Source organism: Nestor notabilis, unplaced genomic scaffold (genome assembly GCF_000696875.1).
Source record: "Nestor notabilis isolate BGI_N333 unplaced genomic scaffold, ASM69687v1 scaffold27974, whole genome shotgun sequence".
Lineage (NCBI taxonomy): Eukaryota > Metazoa > Chordata > Aves > Psittaciformes > Psittacidae > Nestor > Nestor notabilis.
In genome coordinates, this window is record NW_009927338.1 from 1 (window position 1) to 23,352 (window position 23,352).

The 23,352-nt window shown below is 37.8% G+C and overlaps 1 protein-coding gene across 1 annotated transcript in view; it reads right to left on the reverse strand.

The window, feature by feature from the left end:
• Positions 1–86: 86 nt before the first annotated feature.
• Positions 87–23,352, reverse strand: part of BNC2 (basonuclin 2) — a gene marked incomplete at its 5' end in the record, with an annotated part of 23,748 nt that continues 482 nt past the window's right edge. Inside the window, 2 exon segments of the mRNA XM_010014019.1 lie at positions 87–747; positions 21,872–23,352. The exon segment at positions 21,872–23,352 is cut by the window's right edge and continues 3 nt beyond it. Coding sequence (XP_010012321.1) covers positions 87–747; positions 21,872–23,352 — 2,142 coding nt within the window.

The window sequence follows — 23,352 nt, forward strand, 5'->3', positions numbered from 1 at the left end:
ATATATATAAAGGGAGACTGTATATGGCAGTTCAGATGTGGTGGGCCCTCTCTGAGAGCTGGCATTATGCTGTGTCCATCCTTGAACTAATCTACTGAAGCAAAGGGAATGTTTTTATGCAGATTGGGGTTCTGACTGTGCCGGTTTCGGCTACGGACAGAGGAGAACATCATGTTGCACCCAGGGACTTTGCATTTGTGCATTTCTCGCAAGTGCACTGTTTTATAGTGCACTCTGAGGGTCCCCTTGTTGCTGTACATTTTGTGGCAAATGTTACACATTATCCCACCGTTGCTCACCGAAACACTGTTGAACATGAGGGATCCTGGGACATCAGTGCCCATACCTACAGCTAAGGCAGGAGCATCTGCTTTGTGGGCAGATTCCCCACTGTCACTTGCCCCATCAACGTCGTCCAGGAGAATGCCCTCATCGCTTCCTGCATCTGATTCTCTTGAGGAATGAATACTGCTGCTGGACTGGATGCTGGAGGTGGTGCTCAGGTCTAGGACCATATAGTCTTCTGATATGCCCCTGCCGTACCCATTCATATGGGAATCCTCAGTACCAGCAGGTGAGGAGGTGTCTTCCCTTATGTCAAGCCCCATCTGATGCTGAGCGCCATATATCTTCACCAAAAATTCATCACGGAGGTCCTTACTAAGAGAAGGCTGTGAGGTGTCCAGGCCCATGTCATCCAGTTCTTTGGTCAACAGTTTACGGTGCAGATTTATGTTAGCACTGTGTCTGAGAAAGGAAGAAGGAAGGGAGAAAAGGAAAAATGTATGTTATTTTTGATTAAACATACAGTCATCAAGCACCAAATCCAAATTCTGATTTATCAATAATTTATCATAAAAATATCCCCACTCCATGTTTCTTGGAAAATTCAATCTTGTTATAAGTGAACAAATTTCAACATAAAACCAATCCAAAACAAGCAAATTACCCCCACACCCCCATATTGTTTTTCTTTTCAGCTACTGCTCCTCAACATTAGTCCCCAGCAGCAGCTGCAGCCCTTTTATTTGATATTTACAAAATAATAAATTGCACTAGCAGAAAATGCAAAATGCTCTTCTTGGTTTCTGAATCCCTGCTGGCCTTCCTAAAAGCCTTGCTTCAAGAGAAAATATTATTAATATATGCAGTATCTGTGTGTGTTTATATCTAAGTCTGCCTCTAGATCCATATCCTTATATATTTATACATACATATAAATATACCTTTTATTTATATATATATATACATATATATATGTACTCACGTAAGTGTGTAAGTGAAATATATGAGGAGAAGAAAAAAAAGGTAACTGAATGATGCATAGTCAGAGGTCCTGATTCTGATAATTTAATTCTGGTATAAAGGGATTCAGAATTGGGCCAAACCAAGATGGAAAAGACTTGAAGGGTTTAGGAGAACAAGTCTCTGAAAGCTACATGTAAGTTTCCTAAAATCTTAGCAAAGTCACTGGTTCCATCCTTCTGGGAGGACACTGCCATTCCTCCCTGTATTTTTCCCAGCTGTGTGTCCAATGCAGTGCTGAGTGACCCAAGCAGTGTAATTTCCAGTAAAAAGACCCTACTAATGGCAATGAAAATTTTGCTGCAAATCAATTGAAACTCATAACCATGGCCTTTGGTTTAGGTATGTGCTGAAGTCAGTGTGGGTGCTGAAGAGACACTGGAAAAGCTGTCACTGACGTCAGTGGTTTGGACCAGGTTCCAAGAGATGCAAGTTAAAATGTTCTCAAGTGTTTTACAGGATCTAGGCCCTTGTTCTGAAGAAACAAAGTTCTTTATTTGCAAACAAAATGTAAGCCTTTGGGTTAGTAACTGTGTAAAGCAGCCTATTATTTTAAATATTGCATTCTACTCTCCACTTTTGACATTGGCTTTATTCACCCATTGCAGTAGAACCTCACTGATTTGCAGTAGTGTCAGGAAATCCTTTTTGAAATACTGCATTTTCTGAATTAGCAATGCAACCAACAAACAACATGACAGACATCAAAGACCTCTGACCACAGAACATGCTCATTTTGTCAAAGTGCTTAATAATAAGAAATCAGTATAAAGTTTTCAGTATTAGAAAACTTTAGGGTTCACTATTCAGAATGTGCACCATTGCTGAGGAAACAACAAATATTTATTCAGTTTCTTTGGAGGGTGACTGGATTTTCAAATCAGTAAAAAAAGAATTAGCGAAGTTCTACTGCGTCACATTCTTTGCAAGCTAAGGACCCAAACCCGCAATTTACAACATGCAGACTCACCAGTCTGTCTGCCCATTATAAATTGCAGATCAGAGCCCAAATGTAGGAGGGAAAAGAAGGGGGGTGAGGGTAGTGTAAGGGGAAGGAAAAGAGAGAGAGAGAGAGAAAGAGAGTGTTTTAACATAAGGAATACTTTAATTTGCAAAAAAGCACTAGGTATAAACTCGCAAGGGAAGACACAACAAGGGTCAAATATTTTACAGACATTCAGGTCCTACAGTAAAAACAAACAAAAACCAATCAACCAACCAAAAAAAAAAAAACCACCCCAAAACAAAAAAAAAAAAAAAAAAAAAAAAAAGAAAAGAGGAGGGGAAAGGGGAACAATAGCTACTAGCAGTATTTCCTTATTGGAAGCTTTTGTTTTAAGAAACCCTTTGAAACATATCTCTCAACCAACTGAAGTCTCAAAAAGGGTACAGCAGTACAATGCAGATAAGTAAGGAAAATGCAAATATAGGAAGATTAAATTGACATGGAGTTAATTTCTGTAATTTTCTATCACTTACTTTGCGATTCATCTGTCTTTTGCACATAACTTTTGGGAATAAATATAGAAAACAGCAATAGAAGCGATCCGTCCCACTTACCTGCAAATGCAGGTAACTGTTCCCTGACATAAAACTGATACTGAACTGCAGTCTAATTGAATCATGGGATGCAATTATTCCAGTAAGGGAGGGTCTAGAATGGAAAATTTCTCTCCTAATGAGAAACAGTTGAGAGGTATGGCAAGGGTGGAAAAAGTGGAGAGTATTCCTTGTTTTTCTCCCACATGGGAAATACTTCTTTCACACAAGCAACTATAGCACCATTGCTTTTTTAAGGCACAGAAGTGTAATTATGCATATCCCCACACTGCACTTAGGAAGGCTGAGCTTACCTTGTGATAAGATCAGCTTTCTAATCTTTTGCTAAATTGAGATCACAAAAGAGAGAGAGAGAAAAGAAGAGAAAAGAGAAAGAAAAGGGTGAGGGGGAGAGAGAGAGAGAACAAATTCACATTCCAGTCCAGACATATCTGGTTTAAAGAAAAAAACAACAAAAAACCAAACAAACAAAAAAAAGAAAATAATATCTGAATCCAATAAAATACAGACTTTTTAAAAAAGTCTTGACTGTGAAACTGCATTTTTGCCAGTTGTAATCTCACTTATACTGTTGCCCTGATGGAAACTGACTCAAACACACAATATGAAAAACATAAAGCAAATTAATCAGAGCATATTCACAGCATCCCCATTATCATCCACAAATGAGTTTTGAGCAGATGCATGCAGTGCACACATACATGAATGATAAAGAGTAGGCCTGGTAGTCCCTTGCCTTTCTGGTGTCAGATGGCATACAATTCCATGTAAAGTTGCTAAGTGCAGTACAGGAAATGCTTACTGTGAGGGCCTGTCTACACTGACCAGGGTTATTACATGACCATAAAAGCACATTTGTGCTTATCATCATAATGCTAACTGCAAACTACTCATAAAGTGCTCATGTGTTTATTTCTTATGATTTCTCTCCCTCACTCCCCTGATACAGAAATTTACTGCAGAGTAGAAACTAGTCAGGATAACTGTTACTGTTTCCACGCATTTGTGTTCATATTTCCTTGGTTTGCTGCTGAGAAAAACAGCAGCCAGGCATGCAGTGAAAATAACTCCAGCATTCACTGAATGAAGAGATAAGAATAAATTACCACATTAAAGAGGGCCACTGAGCCCCAGATGGACAAAGGCCATTCTGAGAAAGACCAGTGTAAGGATGCAAACCCTGCTGATGCTCTGATAAGAAGAGATGCTTCTCTTATTCAATTCTCACTTACAGCAGTGGCAATCAGTAATCTAGTTAAAGTATGTACCAGCCCACAATATCTGTCAGGCAAACGATGTGCAGAAATGTGTGGACCAGTTCTGGCACTCTGCTCAGTAGTGTCCCTTTTCCGCTGTCAGCAGTACTGTTGGATTCTCCTAATATAATTACATTGACTTTTATTCAATTAAGTGCCATTCCTAGCCTTAAAAAGAAGCTACTTTATCAATTGATTCAGGTGTAATGCAATAATAAAGATGAACTCATGGCAGTGCATTAGCTCTGCTGTTCATAACTTCTGAACATAGGTTCATTCATAGCAGTCGATTTCCATTATGCAACCACAGTTCGAAAGAATTGATTCTTTTACATTCATTTCTTAATCTATTTCACTTGTGTTTAATACTCTCCCTAAATATCATATGCAAAAACACCCTGGTAGGGATGGGAGGAACAAATTGTGAGAAAATGTTCATTTATTTCAACATCGAGTTTTGAAATCTTATGACAAAACCAACGTCACAGAGGCTAAAACCTCAGAATTAAATGTACTGTGTGCTGAAGATCCTAGCAACTCACATGTCCAGTAGCTGAATGATTGTTGGGATAGGAAGGAAGGAAAAGTATGTTTTTGTAGGTGCACCAGTCTAGAGTGCTCAGACACCAACCCTGCACCCGTTTCCCATCTGCTACACAACTAAATGTAGCATTGCACCATGAGGCGCAGACTGAGTATAGTGTGCAAGGTGCTGCTTCTACAGTGCCCTGCATAAAGAGGGTGTTTTTCAGGATTGACTGCAGCATTCCCAAGGTTTCTTTGCGAAAAGTTACATACAGGAGGAACATGCCCATGTATGTAAGGACAACTACAAATAATGGATCTGTAACCCAAAAAATGGAACTAAGGAAGAAGAGTATGGATAAAAGCAGACTAGAAAGAGACGCAGTACAGACGAGGAAGTTTTTAAAGAGACATTTCCTGGGAAAATGCAAGCACTGGCAATTGCCAAATAGAATAGGGTTTAGTTTAGGGGCAGAAATGAAGTACGATTTCCTATGAAGCTATGAAGGCTATTATTCTGCTGTAAAGGCAGAAGAGTGTGGCCGACAACCTGCAGACTGACCTAGTACCTGAGAACAGCAGGAAGAAAAACATCAGAAGAAAAATCTAGCATCACAAATATTGGCCAAGCCCAAACTACCTTTTCTCTTGATAAATGTGGTTATTTTTTGCTCCTCTCATCCAGTGCTGATCTTCCTTGCTTTTCTTCTTGGAAAATGTACTTATTCAACCATCTTAAATTCTTCCAGTAGTTTCCAGATCCCCTTCTCCATACCAAATTGAAGTGTTCTATCCTAATCCAGCTATTTCTCATCTGCTTTTTCACTCTCAAATCCTAAGCCCAGTCCTCTACTAGCTCTCAGACAATGCTAGCCACCTTGTCATACGTTCATTTGCTCCTACACATGGCACCTACAGTTTCTTGCTTTAGCTCTTCTGTTCCCTGAGGTGATGTAAAATGCTGTTACCATTTCCTCCTCTGAATACTGCTCCCAGGTATGTTAACAATGTTTCATAAGTAAGCTGAGGCACAGCTTGGACAGCAATTTGTGCCAGTGCACAAGCACTGCCATTAAACAGGTCGAAAATCATGGATCAAGGTACATCAAAGTCAGCTCAGCTTCAGCTTGCTGTGGCTCCATTGTTCCTCATACCTGAGGTAGCTAATTTAAGGCCATATCTGATGTCCTTTACACTGCACTTGCTGCTGTATCTGCAGGGAAAGAACCTTGAAGAACCTCAATGAATGGCAGAGGTATACATATGTATAGAAAACAAAATATTTGACCTAATAAGATCCTTTGAAAGACGCCAGACTTCTTAGACTGCTTATTGTACATCAACTACAAAATGACATTTGATCCTGGCAAAGGAAATGTTGCATAAAGACAACTGGTGAATGAAGGCTTACAGGCAGAAATACAAGGTCAAAAGAGCTTAACAAAAGGCTATCGCTCAGCTCCAGTCACTAGATCTATCACATCCTAGGCAAGACGGAATAGCGAAGAGGGTTAGCTCCAAGAACTTGAAATACTACGTGTGCCAAAAAAATGTCCAAACATCTGTTTAGCTCTGTACTATATGTCATGTACCCTTGAAATAAAGGATAGTATTTTTCCAAGATCTTTTTGAGATGTATCTTGTTGTGGGAAGAAAATTGTAATAAAGTCTGATTTATTTTAGAAGGCCCAGAATGCCTGATTTTTCCACATAATTAACATTTTTCTTTCAAGTTCTTTCAAGTTTCTATTCATGAATCAGACATATGGTGGGCAAGTGTGTGGAAAGTCCTCACCAGAGTTAATTCACCATTCTGAATTCAATGATCTTAAGAATACAGCAGTGCTGCTGTAATGATGATAATGATGATACACATGCAACCTGTGATTTTGGCCAAATGGCAAGGGTATATCACCTCCCAGTTCACCATTGCCGTTTCAGACAAGAGTTTCAGTGGCAGCACAATGCAGAGAGCTACAGCAACTACAGCAGCTCTCTGACTATGGGCATGATCCCACTGGTGGTAACATTTTCCTTCTCTTGTGAAATTCACAGAAGTATTCTTCCATAATTAGAATTCATTGTCGGTTCTACCCTACCTACTACCAGCAAGCTCTTGTAGTGAGAAATGCACTATGCATCAACAGAAGACCTAGGAAATATGGTCAATTAAACATACGTGCCATTTACACAGCTCATAAATCCAGCCTGGGCAGTTTCTTTCTACCCTGTCAATGAATCTGATTTTGCTAATTTACTATCCATTTGTTGAAAAGAAAGATGTAATGGGTGCTTTATTTTAGTTTATTTTTATTTAGCCAGTCTTCTTTTTTCTTTCTGAAGTGAGTGAGAAGAAATGTATGAGAGAGTAGAACTTGTCCTGGCAAAGAAATTGGCATGAATTCTATGCATGACTTCAGGCCAGCTTCGGACGTACCTGTGCCTGCACTCCTATCTGCACAAGGGCAAGCCTCATCTCTGATGTGCACAAGCAGAGTTAGGGAATTTGGATGATAAAGAGTACTCTGTTTATTTAAATTCAAATATTATACAAAGCACAAAACCAAGTGCATGAAAAATTGGGTGGAATGTGTTGTTCACAGTTGGGGATAGGGCACGTTGTTGAAAATGAAACCTAAAGCATTATTTTCTTAATTTTTTAGCAAGAGAAAAATATGATTACACTTAAATATTAAGAGGATGAGAGGATAAAGAGAGGAGAATTAAGCAGCAGCGTAATTGTTAAGGCGGTCAGTTAGGGACTCAGGAAACCCATTTTCCAGTCCCTGATGCAGTCAGGCAGAAAGGCCAAGCCAACCAATGTTCCAGTTAAATGTCCTAGCTATTGGCCTCTTGCTCCTCATTGGCTGACCGTAAGTGACAAAGTTCTCAGGTGAAAATCTCACTCAAACATCAAAACACACTGTATTGTTCATTAAAATTCTGAAATAATTTCCCACATTTCCAGTTCTATCCCACCACATCTTTTCTTTCTATGTTTCCAAAAAAATCAGTATCCCAATCTCTTATACTTCAAATGTTCTGAAAATGCATTTTTTGGCAAATACATGATTTGCCAAAGTAATACTACTCAAGCCTATCATTCCAACACTGCAAAGAAATCACAGACAGGAGGTCACATCAGGGGGCCATCAGTCTTTGGGCAGTTTTTCTTTAAGATACAAATAAGTGATCCCAGCATTAAGTACATTACATTAAAATTATATTTGGAGACTTAATGCATTAAAGTCAACATAATTTATTTTCTGTTAAATTCTGTTCTTTCAGGTAATAGTAGATTTGTCTGGGTTTGTTTTAGTGGGTTTTGTTCTTTTTTTTTTAAGAAGACAGAAGCTCCATTGGTTTACAAAACATGAAACCACACAATATTCAGCAGTTTGAAGAATGTTCTATTACAAAATCAAAGGCAGGATACATTTGTCTGATTGTTTATGTACAGATTGGTAAACCTCTTCTTAAAGTTGGATAATGAAGTAACTGCTCAGGTTGTACAGGCCCCATAGAAGGTATCCTCCTGCCATACCTAGTCTAAGACTAAGCACTGTCAAAATGGTATAAAATACCATAAAACAAGGAAACTTTCATCATTCCTCCTGTGAGACTTTTTCCACCCCTATCTTCAGTTTAGTATTCAGCCTACATTTTTACTATAATTAAATGTTCAAGCAAAGTTCTCTTTGTTTCTTTTCACCTCAAAGGCTGTCAATTAAGATTTATGGGTTTGTTTAAAAATTTCAGTGAAGTATTGTGGTCTTACCTCAATTTCATGTTCCTTTCCTGCTTATTTAAGCCTGAAGCTCACAAAAAGGCTCAGAATATGTGAACATAACAGAAAGTAAACCCAGAATTTTATGCTTTTCAGAATCTCTGCAGACTGAAAGTGCTGAGTTTCATGCAGCTAAAATCAAAGAACCAGAAAGTAAGACTCTGGCTAAATATAACAGTGTGCATATTTATGAGAAAAGATGTGGCCCTAATTCTGATATTTCTTCAAGAAGGAAGCAGCAATAATTTCCCACATTTACTTAAGAGATTCAACAATAAAACAGTTCCTGGAATTTAATTAGTAATGGAAATTGTTAAAGATATTATTTTCTCAGTTACTGTTCTATTTTTGCCACTCTATCAGCAGGCTTTGACACAGTTTTGTTTTCTCTTTTGTTTGTTTTCAATTAAAAATGAAAAAAAAAAATCCATAAATCTAAGCAAAGATAATAAAGGTTTGAAATCCTTATCTGAACAAAATTATAAAATTCCAATTTATCTGAACAGAGCCAAGGTTTCAGCCTGTGAAGCAGCACTTCCACATATTTGACTATGTTTAGTTTGCACTAAATGTAAAGGGAAAAGTAGGGATAGGGGCTACATGTTAGAACAATGAATGAAGACAAAATACTATACTACCCAATGAGACCACGGCATTTCTACATGAACAGTTGGGGTAATAACATCAGTTCTTGAGGCTTTAAATTGCATAGAATCTGAAAAATATTAACCTTTCATAGGAAGAAAATCCAAAAGGTAAAATACAGTTCAGCACCTATTAAAAAAAAGTGAAAAAAAACAGTGCTTATTAAATACAGGAAATAAAGGACAAGCAAGTTCTTGCAAATTAAAGATGTGGAGCCCAGTCATTTCAATCCCTTTCAATATGAAACAAATCACTCACACTGGTCACGAAGACAGCTCCCTCTACACTCAAATTATTCACTTGAAGATAAGCTCCCATCAAACTCTTTAGGGGTTTAACTAATTTACTGCACAGATACAGCACGTCTGTTGTAATAACAGGTAGGATGTATTGGGGTCGACCATTTATCAGAATTAGACTTCTTTTTTCAATTCGCAGTGAATTATGCTGCCTACACTGCTCCTCTTTCTCAGAGCTTCCCATCCCCTTACGGCCCCTAATGTGGCAGGCAAACAAAATTGACAGTCTCATCTTGTCAACAAGGGGTGATTCTCCTGAGAAGCCATTTAACTTTGCAGAGGAAGCAATGTATTAATGTGCCTGTCCCAGGAATGTTAATCATCTTCAAGCTCCCTCTAACTTTGACATGAACGAAATCACCAAATTTGTTTACTAAATGAATCGTAATATGCTAATAAGAGAGCATGACATATATGGTAAAGCCAAACAGATGGTTTGTTTACTCCACTTTGCAACTTTATAAATGTTGTAACTCTGAAGATGTTAGTGAGAATTATTGGTTTGTTGGCAGTGGCAAACATGCCTTTTGCATACTTAATCCACAGTTACAGTCTGAAAACAATTTGTCATCACTGTGGAATGCATAAAAAATGTTAATGCAGAGATGGCATTTGGGGAGGCAGGATAGCTGACTGTGTGAGCAAATACTCAGGTTAAATGTGGAACTGATATCTGATGGCAGTGTTTGCTACCAAATAATTTTAAATGTAAAATCTGACAGGTTCAGGATTCTTGAAAGGCCCAGTAATTCAGTACATACCTGTTGAGGTGTTTAGTGAGACGGTCCTTACGGTGTGAACAGAATTACACTTTCACAACAGCTGTGTGTGCTCAGAAGCATCAAGGTCATGTCGCTCTCTTAATATATTACTATTGTTGTCCATTAAAGATCAAAAGATATTACAAACAAAAAGCACAACCACTGGTGTACTTGCCAAAGTTACTCAGAAACGACCAAAATTGTGTTGCAACACTTTAACCTCTCACTTTACTAGCTGCCTGGAAGCAAAACAGACTCATTACAAAATAGCCAGCACTCTCGTCTAATATCCGGACTGGCTGAGAAAGTTTAGAATAAAAAGATTTATCTGACAGAATATTTCCTAAGTGAATTAATTCAGTGTAGCAATGTTACATGCATGAGAAGGTCATCTGATGTATGACAAAATCCTTCAATGGAAATTACAGGTACTCAACACCACTGACAATCAGTCCAACTGCCATAAACTACACATCTACACATACTCTATGGAAAAGTTTATCCCTGTGCAGTGCATAGCAGACACGCGTTAGGCCCTCATCTCCTGTGTGTTGAATTATTTTGCTCGTCCTTCACACAAGGTGTATTTCCTCTTACGAAGTACTGAGGCAACTTCCACATAGACTCTGTGCCAAATTGCATGAATTAATGTTTCTTTTCAACCCTAAATAATCTAAATATTACATGTTGTAAAAAATCAGAATTCATCCTTTATTTTATTTCACTGTTACAACAGCCATGTAAAATGTGATAATTCTGCAAATTTTTATGCAAACAGTCCCTTCAGTTCAGCATCCCACTCATGAATTTTACTAAGTTTCAAGTTTCAGTAAATGCAAAGAAAATAAAACTCAGTCAGAACACATAGCTTCCCCTAATTCTGTTTTGAAACCATTTCTTTTCTCCTAGATAGTAATAACAGCAGCACATTATTCATTATTTGCTTGGAAGGATCACAGACTCTTTACTGATTGCATTATAAGTTTAAATTCATAATAAATCCTCAGATCTAGGGACAGCTATGTATGATTTCAGGTTCTATGGCAAATAAATAAAACATTTTGTCTGGTCACAACGCAATGGTAATTCTCATTCCCACTGCTTTGTTTGCCTAAAAAGTCTGGGTTTATTTGTATAATACCAGTGGAACTATAAAAGCAAATACAATGTGGCACTTCTACAGAGTTCCTCTATTAGTAATTTTACATTACTAAATAAGTACCCCTTTCAGGTCAACTGATAGCTGATTATCCTATAACCTCCCTTCACTGACGCCCCAACTCCTCAGTAATTTCAATCCTCAGAGATTCTTCCATACATACTATTGCCAGCGGTTATTAAATTCTCAACTTTTTACCCATCCACAAGAGACTGTGCAAAGATATCTAAGGGAAGTATGAGTTCAGCTTGCTGTCCAAGGATTATTTTGGAAGAAACATTAGCGGCCGTCCCAGCCTGGCGCTTATATCTCATTTGAAACATCTACTCATTCCTGACCAACAAAGAAAATTTCAATAAAGTACTTTTACTGGTTTAACAGCAGTGAGCTCCAGGGATTGTCAAAGTGCTCGGTCTTTTCCAAGGAGAGAAGGAATCAGCAGCTCAAATATAATTAACCTTCCATTCTCAATGCAAACTGCCACACACAGGAGCTCTGCAGTCTATTAGTGAAGTTATAACGGCCAACAGGCAGAGGCAAAATTGGTCAAAAAGTTGGCTGCTGCTGTCATATTTTTAGAATTATGATTAATGACACTAATAATGTGGATGATTACTGATATGTGTATCTCCTGCAGTTTATCATATTGCACTGGCTGCCTACGTCCACAATAAACATGATGCTATCATTTACCTCTTTATTGAAGGCAATCCTTCTCTTGAAGGAGCACATTCTAATTACTTCGTAATGTTTTATGTCTTAAACATTTTGCAGCTCTGGACTTTGCCAACAGCTTCATGTCTACCATTGATTAATTACAGAATGTTTAATCAAAATTTAGAACCTAATGCAGTCATTTATGAGTGTGCCGCAGTGCCAAGATAGTTAGGCTGCCATCCCAAGCTTGGAGAATGCTGGGTTCAAAATTAAATCCCAGAAATGTGGAAGATGCCAAAGATTTTACCTTGAGTGATTTGAGTTTAAAATCTTACTTCAGTTGAATGACAGGCACTCACCCAAAATGAGAGGTCTTTATTGTGCATGTATGTGTACTTGCATGTTCCTATTACATTTTTCCTCTTCTTTAAATGTCTCAATTTTTTTCTTTTATGCCATTGTTGCTGCAGTTGCTTCTCACCTCCTTTACAAGCCTTCCCTGCTGCTACAGCTCTTGCAAACACCAGTCAAGAGAGTGTAGTTTTGAAGTGGTTAAACAAGTGAAAAATAATTTGCAGGGACAAATACATAAGGTGGTTTTTTTTTTTTTTAATGTGGATTTTTATGGTACTGTCATACAACCATTCACCGTTGAAGTTAAGTGTTTTTTTAATACCATTACTGAACTGCTGAAATGGATGCTAATATAGCTTGGAGTGCTAATGTCAAATCTTGGTAATAAAAAAGACAGACTGCTGAATGAAATAATTTCAAGTAAAAAATAGAACAAAAGTGCTCTCACTCTCGCTCTCCACTTTTATTGAATTGGGACTGACTGAGCCAATTGCTTTAGAAGTCTGTAAAACACAATTACTAGTGAGCTGACTGACCCAGCAGTGCCGCTTCTGTGACAGAACAGACTAAGGCGGCTGCAGAGTTAGTGCTGCTCCCCTATCTGGCTATCAAACCTGAGAGACATCCAGCACAGGATCTATCATCCTTCCTGCCAGGGCCTGCCTCCTCCCTTCATGAAATCTTGCACAATATATCAACTGTGCGCACCTTCTTCATGAAACAAGGGCTCATTTACCTTTTCTGAGTGGGAATCCAAGTTCTCCTTCTATCCAGTGTAATTTTAGATCTTTATCTACCAACACAGCTATATATAGGTCTTTCTTTCAGTACATGCATCCACAGACATACACATATATACATGTTTAGGCTATTTTTATTTACACATTTGGTGCATTAAACACAAAACTAAAATGTAAGATTTATGGACAACAAAATTAATTCTGTCCTATTTGCATTTTCAGTTGTAAATGGCTGAAGTGTAACTGCTGTTTTATTTTGGCATAACAAAGAAAAGGAGAGAGAGGGAGGAAAAGGGAGAGAAAGAAAAAAATATGTTGAACTGGAAGAAGGCAACACTTATCTCTAGTTAAGAAAATAAGCAATAAAGTTTGTAAAGCACTAGAATCAAAATCAGTAACATTGAAATAGCAACTTGTAAAACTTATAATTTACAGTTTATGTTTCAGACTCATAGTTTGACACAAACAGCTTAGGTTTGGGTTTTTTTTCCCCTTTCTCTTTCAAAAAAAAAAAAAAAGCAAAAGCAAAGTGACAGCAAAAAATACCTTCTTATTACAATCCCACCCTTTCTTTCTCTCCTCCTTTTTGCCCCCATACAAAACTATCTACATTACATTTATTCACAATGCCAACAAAGTCCTGCAATTGTTGCTTTTTTATGACAGTGTACATATTTGGCAAATCTAAAACTCTTCCATTTCTCTTCCAGGTCCATTTATACAAAGCTTGCAGGTGCCTTATGGCAAAAATCTTAAATTATTTCTTAGACAGATCTTTTTAAGTAATGCTTTTTAGGTCAAGCTTAAATGCAAAATGAGCTCTTAATTAAATAAAAAAAAAAGGAGAGAGAAAAACTTGCTTAGCACAAGGCAAACCACTTGTTTAAAATATGTTGCTGGGAAGTAGAAAGCACTACTAAAAGCCTTAGATTTTCTTTAGAAGTCATGGGCTCAAAACTTCTGACAGGAAATATCCAGTGCTTGCCATTTAAAGTACAACATCTGATGAGCTATAAGTGGTACCAGATCTGAGAGATTTCTGTGTTATGTCAGGTCCTGACTGACCATGCAAGCTATCTCTGGTACCACTGGGAACGTTTTATGTGTACCTGCTGAATGCAAATGAGTGTTTTCTACTGTAATATCTACAGCATAATACCATGAAACATGAAACAGTGGTTTCAGCTGTAGTACCTACAGCATAATATCACAAATACTGATGTATGGCACAGCTGGCCATCTTCTATGAAGAGCAGCAAAGGTGGTCAGTACTGCAGGTCAGGATTAAGGAGTAGTGAAAAGCCCTGCACAGTGTCTTGCACTGCACCTGCAGTACCTATACAGTATATAGTCTGGTTATCTTTTTCCTTAACTGTTTCTAACTGCACAGTATACTTCTGCAATTATAGGCTCTACTTCACCAATATGCTATTAAACCCTGTCGCATTTGCTAACCGTTAGCAACTTTTATAACTATGAAAAGGTGTCCCAGATTTAGAGAGGTTAGGTTTTGAGTTTTCTTATCCCCAGGGCCCATAAATTGACAAATATTTTCAAATAAAATCTTTTAAATAAGACACATTCCAGTGCAAAACACTCCTTTCTCCTGTGTCAGTTGCAAACTTGCCTTCAGGCCAGTGCCTTACACATTAGTAGCTACAGCAAAATGGTCCCTGCAATTCTTAACCAATCTACCTGGTCTACTAGCAAAGAGCTATCTTGTCAAAAAGCAATGGAACATGAACCCAAATAAGCTTTGTTTCAATATACTGATCACTTGCTACATAATTATACTTCAAAAAATACCCCCGACCTCACAAACTCTAGGAATGACTGCATCTCTGGGATAAGGCCAACTGCTAACAATGTCCACCTCTGCCTAGATGCACTATAGGACTGGCACACTATTCTTCAAAACACTGTTGTAGCTATTTGGAATCATCTACACCTGTTAATTTTTTCCCCTTGTGGGTTATTGTTTTTCTAGGACCTGCCTCACCAGTTTTCTTATTTTCAGGTAAACTTAACTTTAATTCGTATTTGCCCCAGCACGGACACTGAGTTCACAGTAATGAATAAAATGGCTCACATCTATGGTAGGAAGCAACATCAGCATCAAGAGTAAAGGAAAACGGCCTCATCTACAAGCAATCTTTGATAGACCATAAGATCTGATGTAAAGTTTTCCTCTTCAGTTGACAGTTTCTCTTTTTAGACAGACAAGCACAGCTGACAAATGGATGTATAATATATGTATATATGACAGTATTTACCTGCGTACTTAAGTGTCTCTCTCCTTCATCAAGAGCTATAACTCCAAACAGCAGTAAATACACAGCAATTCCTGCCACAGGTGTATCTCTCCCTTTCATTATTTCTCCCCAGACTCCTCCACCTGGGAGTACTACATCTCTCAGGTTGCAGTGTTTTGTTCCATTTTCCTGCATCCAGGCTTTTGGGAGTATTCTCTGGTGCTATCTTGTACCTGTGAAGTCCAGCTTCCTCCATAGTAGCAGAAATATTACAGTCTTCTGCTGTTAAGTTTAAAGAACACCAGGAGTCTTTCTCTGCAGGAACTAAAGTAGGTAGATGTTTTGTTTACCTCACCTCCAAAAGACACTAAGAAAGATGGGACATCTCTACATATGGGGAATAGCTTTATATTTACTCAGATAAGTAGGAAATACTCAATATTCTCCCACTTTCTGTAGAAGACTTTTGGTTCTTCCAGTTATTTCCTAGAAACTTAGGGACCAGCAGGATATTGTGAATAAGCATTCATGTTCCCAGTCCTGTCTTCCCAAAAAATCTCTTTCACTGAACATAAAACACATACAAGGAAACTTGGACAAAACAAATTAAACATTTACACTATTTATCGCAACACATGCCAGGGGTAAATAGTGCTCAGTGCATGTTTTGCTTTTGGCTAGTATTTACCACCCATCTTAATCCTGGTGTAGCAGTTTATTTAAATAAACTTTTGAGGTCACTGAGAAGTCCTTGACTTATTTTGCAAGTTCACACAAAAAATGAGACTTCTTGCACTGCATGAGAAACTGAACTCTTGCTCTAAAAATGATACTATTTTGTGTGTCAAAAATTAACACAGTACTGAAGTCAGAAGATCATTTTAAAACACAACTAAAACCTCCAACTCAAGCCAGAATAAATGGATATGTGTAGTTGGAAAAGACCTCCCTCCATACCAGAGCTGATCACTGATCCTGCAATGCTTACTCACATAAGTAGCCTCTCTAGGGCTTGTTTTAATTTATTTCTTTTCTTAAAAAAAAAAAAGAAAAAAAAATAAATCATATTAAGTAATTAGTTATATGCATTCTTGTTTTAATTCTGATTCTCTTGTTCACATTAGTGAGTATCTATTATGACAGGTAGTATGTTTTCAACATGAACACTCATGGAAGAGGGTAGCTTTGTGTTAGAGGTGACACAAAATGTTTCTCTATGATCCAGGTTTTCTTGGGTAAGGAAGAATTATGCGAACGTTTGCAATGACACACATCTTAGTGGTGCTGCAAGAGAAAACCTAATGGTTCATACAATTGTACTGGATAATGCAGCTAGTCTCTTCATGTACTGCATTCATGTCCAGAAACAGCAGTGTAGGTGTAAGTATGTTTATATCTTAAAAAAATGTATAAAATAGCATTTTTGACTCTTGCCAAGTGGTTCACCATACACCTAATATCTTAAAACCTGATTTCCTTGTTATTATTGAAGGAAATTCAAGCTGTATATGACAGCTAATTCTATTAGGGGAAATACAGTAATAATTATGGACGGGAGTGAATTATCTTATTTCTTGGAACTATCTGTCCCTAGAATTGAGTGCATTTATGGAAAATAATTCTCTAAAAAGTTATCTGTAGAAGATTCCAAGCATAGTAGGATGATGAAAAAATGGGTGCTGCTGTGTCAAGGAGGTGATAACAGGAGGCAGGTAGCAGCTTTCTTACATCTTCACCTCGCTTGATAATGTATGCAGTGGCTCATCATAGGTAACTGATGTTAATTTATTCAAGCGCACCTGTACAGGGCTGGAAGTCAGGTAACCAGACAAAAAGTATGTCTCTGCTTTTTCAATACAGCTACCCAGAGGCCTCTATCCACACAAATTTAGTTTTTGAGACATCAGCAGGTTTTAATAAACCACCTACAGATCTTGCTCCATACAAATCAAGGAGTTTACATGTTTAAATCTGGACTGATTTAACTAGCAATCAAGTGGCATGATCACACTTGGCACCAATAGTTGCCTCATATTTATTTATAAGTCACCCTGAGCAGATATTATTTTGTTTTTAAATTTATTCATGGGACTCAGTCACCTTTCCCATCTTGTGGAACACACACACACACACACTCACTTTGTGAGAAAATTTAAAGACAAACCTGAGCATTTAATAGTCCTGCTTTACTAGCAGAAAGACGAAGTGAAAAGTTCTTGCTTTGTTCCTCTGAACAGGTACACTGAGAGTTAATTTATTTTGCACGCATTGAGGCAAAGGAAAACATGGTAACATATTGTAACTAATGCTGTGTCCTATCTTAAAAAACACAGATTTTAATAGTGCTGATATGGATGTAAACCAGGAATATGACACGGGGATATGGAAAAAAGTGGTTTTCACAAGTGTAGTGCTTCAAGGACAAGAAAGATATAGGTTTGTATAAGACTGTTTTGATAAGTGATGTTACTTGTAGCTCAGAAGAATGATGAAAAAGGCCCTTTAAAAAAAATTTAGGCTCAATATTGCTTTTGAATAGCTCAAATATTCAAAAGTAATACCATGTAATTTTCAGAAGGGAAAACATAATTACTGGGTCATTCACTGGAAGGGCCAGGACTCTGCTTTGCTTTCCTCTGTCCTGTGTTGAAAATACATGTGTAAGGTGGGACTACTGAATCTTCCAGTTATCTTGACCTGAATTTATGAGGAATAGCAGTGTTTAGTCAAAGATCAGAGATGATACTCCAGCCTTTCTGGCAGAAGGATATTTATACAGGAGTTAACTTTGGCACAAACGCTGTAGGAATGGTGAAGCTGGATTTAGCCAACTCTGAACATAAATCGCTAGAGGATGCATTCCACAATGGAAGGTTGCAGCTGTGACATGCATAAAGAAATCCCCTTTAGTCAAAGCAGCACTGCATTTGCTCCTGACGTGATCTGCTGCCTCTGGTGACTTGCGGCTTGTATCACAACCCCACCCTTGTAAACACCATTTTACAAGAGCTACACTATCAAAATTTTGGAATTTTGCATATGTACACGACAGAGGTAATATACCCAAACCTTTAATAAACTAGAATTGCACTGGAAATATCTTAAGCCATATCAGATGCCTCCAAAGGAAAAAAAAGGATCATCCAATGTTATTTATCCCCATATAAGCTTGTACTTTTTTATAGAACATAACTACTGCAATGAGTTTTAGACCTCCAACTGGTAATAATAGATTTATAATATTATAATGCAATACTAGTAACATGATTAATAAAATTACTAATAATAAAAAAAAATTCCTGCTACTCTGTATGTTATGGGATAGCTAGAATTCTGATTTCATTAAGATAGTACTGAAAAAATATTTAATTTTAATTGTCAAAGAAATTTTAAGCTTCTGTGGCTACTCAAAGATTATGTGACTCACATTGCAAGCAAATCACACAGGCTTTTTATAATGTGTCCAAAATGGAAGACCAATACACAACAAATATTATCCAGGAATTATTATTGTGTGCTTTAGATAGTTATTTCTTGTACAGCAGTTAATAGCAAGATGTTTCTGAGCTTTTAAGTGAAATTGATTTAAGTGGCTGGAAGAAGTTCTCACTTTGCAATGCTATTAAATTTAGTTATCCAGTTATCTCTGAGATGCTCTCCCTAATCTGAAGAGCTAGACTTTGTAAACTTAGGTAAGGACTCTTTCTAAAACAAATGTATATATTCAAAAGGAATATCAGCAAAAAATAATAACAAATAAAATGAAAAATCTCTAGGGCAATTAAACAGTTTGGGGGAAAAAAGAGAGAATATATTAATCTAACTTTCGTTTCCTAACTTTATTGTAAATTAGACTTTTTTTTTTTTTATGAAGTATTAGAAAATAATGTTTAAGATGTTTACTTAACTTTTCTTTTATATGCTGTACATATGCTTTCATTTCTGCACGTTCCTAGACACTCTACATCTGGATAAGAATGGATAGCCTAAGAAGTTTTGAAGATGTTTCTTTCTCAAGTATCTGAAAGAATTATTAGGAACCGTAAGAGTATTTACTGGTTCTTTCAAGGTATTTCCAGATGACTGTTGCAAACCAGGAGTGCTAATGAATTTACAAAAACATCAAGCCTGAACAGGCACATAAACTGTACCACACCTTGATTTTTTTTTATGTGTATAACCACTCTAAAATCTTTGCAATTAAAGGATATAACATGTCCACGACTATCTTTTGTCCCAAGTGCAACACATACCTGAAACACATTCCGAATGTTACTAGTGGAATGATACAAAAAGATGGTCTTATGCCTTACACAATGATATGTAAATAATAACTCTACCTTTAAATATGCAGTCTGCATTTTAAGTTCCTGAATCAGATTTTTATTGTATGGCTTGCTTTCCATAAGCTTAATAGGAGTCTCCTACATAACTGACAAAATATTTTAAAAATGTGCCCTTTTTTATTGTTCTTGTCTCAGCAATATTTTATGTATGTCACGAGAGACATCTCTTTCTTAGAACATATAAATCTTTACTATGTCACCTTTATTATCAGCATGATCTATCAATGGATTCCTATGGACATTTAATACATTGCATAAAATTCAAAATCCTAAATCACAGAATCATAGCATAGTTAGGGTTGGAAAGGACCTTAAGATCATCTAGTTCCAACACCCTTGCCATGAGCAGGGACACCACACACTAAACTATGTCGCCCAAGGCTCTGTCCAGCCTGGCCCTGAACACCTCCAGGATTGGAGCATTCACAACTTCCTTGGGCAACCTATTCCAGTGCCTCACCACCCTCACTGTGAAGAACTTCTTCCTTAGATCTAACCTAAAGTTCCCCTGTTTAAGTTTAAAGCTAATCACTTACTGCTTCACACACTGAATGCAAAGCTGTTTTGCTTAGTACATGACTGACTTTTCATAATTCACTTGAGGAAGCAGACCAACCAAGCCAAATTGACTAACAAAATGTGCAGTTTTAGGAACTGAAAGGGGTTGCACACATCTACGCTCAGAACCGATTATACCACTGACTCACATGCTTCCCTTGTCAAACTCCAGTCTCATAGAAGTTACCAGGATACCTCAAGGAGGGAGTCTTAATTTAGTTTTACCTGCTTCATGTCCAGTGGTTTGTTTCATCCTACTGAAATGGAAACTTTCTAGATTATCCTTCTCATCCATTTCAAACTTTTATTCTTATGTCTGTGCCTGGTTTTCTATTTAGTGGATTTCGTAAATGGTAACAGGAGACATGAGATATTTGGGGACTGGGCTCTCCACCAAAATAGTGAATTTTTGCTCCTCAGTATCCTGAAAACTAACTTGTTTTCATTTTATATGACATAATATATTCACTTTCAAACCAAATGAATTTTCACGAAAAAAAAAAAAAAGAGGATCTGTGTGTGAAATGTTCGGCTAGGTTTGATTTTCTTTCTGTGTCTGCTGAATTTTTACAGCATAGTGAAAAATTACGAAAGACAAGTAAAGACACAACACAATCTCATGATCACGCCACAAACAAAAGATTTTGTTATGCGACAGTATGAAATAGCTGTGTTATCCTACCACCTTGGTAAATTCCATTTATATTACATTTTCCTCAGAAATAAAAAAGAATTATGTATAAAAAAAACCCCCAAAACCTAAGCATTTATGGACCAGCTGCTTCTGTTTAAGATCAACTTTTTCAGTATTGATGCAGCATAACTAGGGCATGATGTCATCTGAAGGGCCACCAGAATATACTCTGGTTGATCTTAAAAATATGTAGGGGTCTAGCCTCTCCTCTCTGAATGTGCGTAATTCCCATCAGTGGGGAAAGAAGTTGCTCACATGAAGAAAAGAAGATAAACTAGATTACATGACCATAGTGGATAGAGAGGTATACAAGTTCTACTAAAGAAAGAGGTAACTATTTTCTTAATATTTACTTGTTCTTGCAACAACATAGTAGCTAGTTCTAAAAACTGAAGAGAAGAAAGGATAGTCTTCTAATGTTTCCTGTTTGCTTTTATATGACCCCATGGGGATGGAAATGACTCTTTTATTATGGTTCTTCCATTCTCTCTCTCCATCTATTCATCCAACTGTTTGTCCACCCCTTCCCCTCCTTTCTAGTTCTATGGTTTGATATGCATGCATGGAGATATTTGTATATATACATTTGTATCGTATATAATTTGTATCGTATATAATTTACTATATATCTAACAGAAGCTTTTCTTGTTTTAAAAGTTGCAGTGAGAAGAAAATAAATATAATAAAAATTGCAGCTTATAAACAGAAGTACAATGCACATGGTCTCAGGCACACAGAAAGAATAATGACATTTATTATCTAGCCAGTCACTTTAGAGGATGGCACAAAATACACTATTCTGAATCCCAAGCAACAATGAAAATCTTAGTGATAAAACTCTCAATGTCATGGGAATACAACTGTCACTTGTCATTACTGTGCATCTCTCTATTTCTTCATATATCCTAAACTGTCTATTCTTACATAATTCAACACATTCAATAATGTAGAAAATCAATTAATATTTACTGACCTGTCTCTGCTTCTCCGTGATGGGAACGCAGCATTACAGCCAGCCACTGTGCAGACATGCATCTCTTTTAAATGAACATTTCTGTAGTGAAGCTTCACACTGTAGGAACTCTTGAAACTTTTCTTGCACACGTAGCAGATCTTAGGGTCTGGGCTGGAGCACATTTCACCTTCTGGGGAGAACTTCTGAGGGCTGCTGTAGTTGAATGTAGAAGCGAAACTTTCATGAAGGGCAGCCATACTGGCACTGCCACCATTGTAAAGTCCATATTGGCTCATGTAGAACATATCGTATGTAGGGTCTGTATACTCTTCCTTCACCTTAATGACATCCTGGTTGGAAGAATCAATGTGATTTTCATCTGGTCGGTCACTGTGCATCATAGATTTTTCACCAGGTTCATGGAGACGATCATCACCTTCCATGGATTCCTCACACAATTTGGGCTCTGATGATTCTGACTCATTTTCATAGTCTCTCTCATGCTCCTGGTCTTCTGATGTCATGCTATCTGCCCTTCTTATGTCTGGTCTGGAAATGCATCTGCTTCTGTCACTTTTGGAAAAGTCTTTCACAGATAGGCCTGGGCTCATTTCCTCCTGAGAATGGCAGTGATTGTCATGGCCAATGTCATTCACCAACGTGCTGCTGTCATTCACCTCTTCATCTTCATCATCAAACTCATCAGCAGTATCAATAACTTCCTTTTCAATTTTAACTGGCATGCTCGACTTCCTTGGCTTCTTCTTGGGGGCAAGGTCAGCATTAGGTTCTGGGGTGGGCATCAGCACCGAAGGCACTGATGACTCTGAAGGAGGTGGGGGATGCTGCTCCATGCCACTCACTGCTGGTATTATTGGACTGGTAGGGAGTGAGGTTGGAGGACTCACCATCTCCCCAGGAGTAAGCAAATTTCTGTAAAAAGGAGGAACAGGTTGGACAGTCTTTAAAGCCGGGAACACCAGCTGACTGGGAAGAGGGTTCTGTAGTACAGGATCTAGAGGAGGAGTGGTAAACCCCATCGGTGGACGCCCAGGGCTTGTTAAAGTTAGACTGGATTTTGTACTTGCTATGACTGGAGTTGCAGCACCTGATGTAGCACGAATTAGATCTTTGTCACGGTTATTCCTTAGCATAGGCATGTGGAGGCGAGGATTTGGGTTAGCACTGTGGCGATTGCGGCTTCTGAGAGAGCTGAAGACCATGTTGCAGCCCTCAATAGTACACCGGTGCTTGATTTTCAGGTGAACCGCATTGTAGTGGATTTTAAGAGTACCTTTGTCATAGAAAGTTTTGCCACATGCATTGCAAAACACTCTTCCTTTCCTGGAGGCCGACCCCATTCTCCTCATTCTGTGAATACGGAATGAGCTTTTAGTGTGTTCTGGTTTTGATAAATCATTGACGGGTGTAGGTGTCTGAACAGGAGAGACGCATGCTGGCTCAGTTTTGGGCTCAACATTTGTGATGCTGGTCAAAGC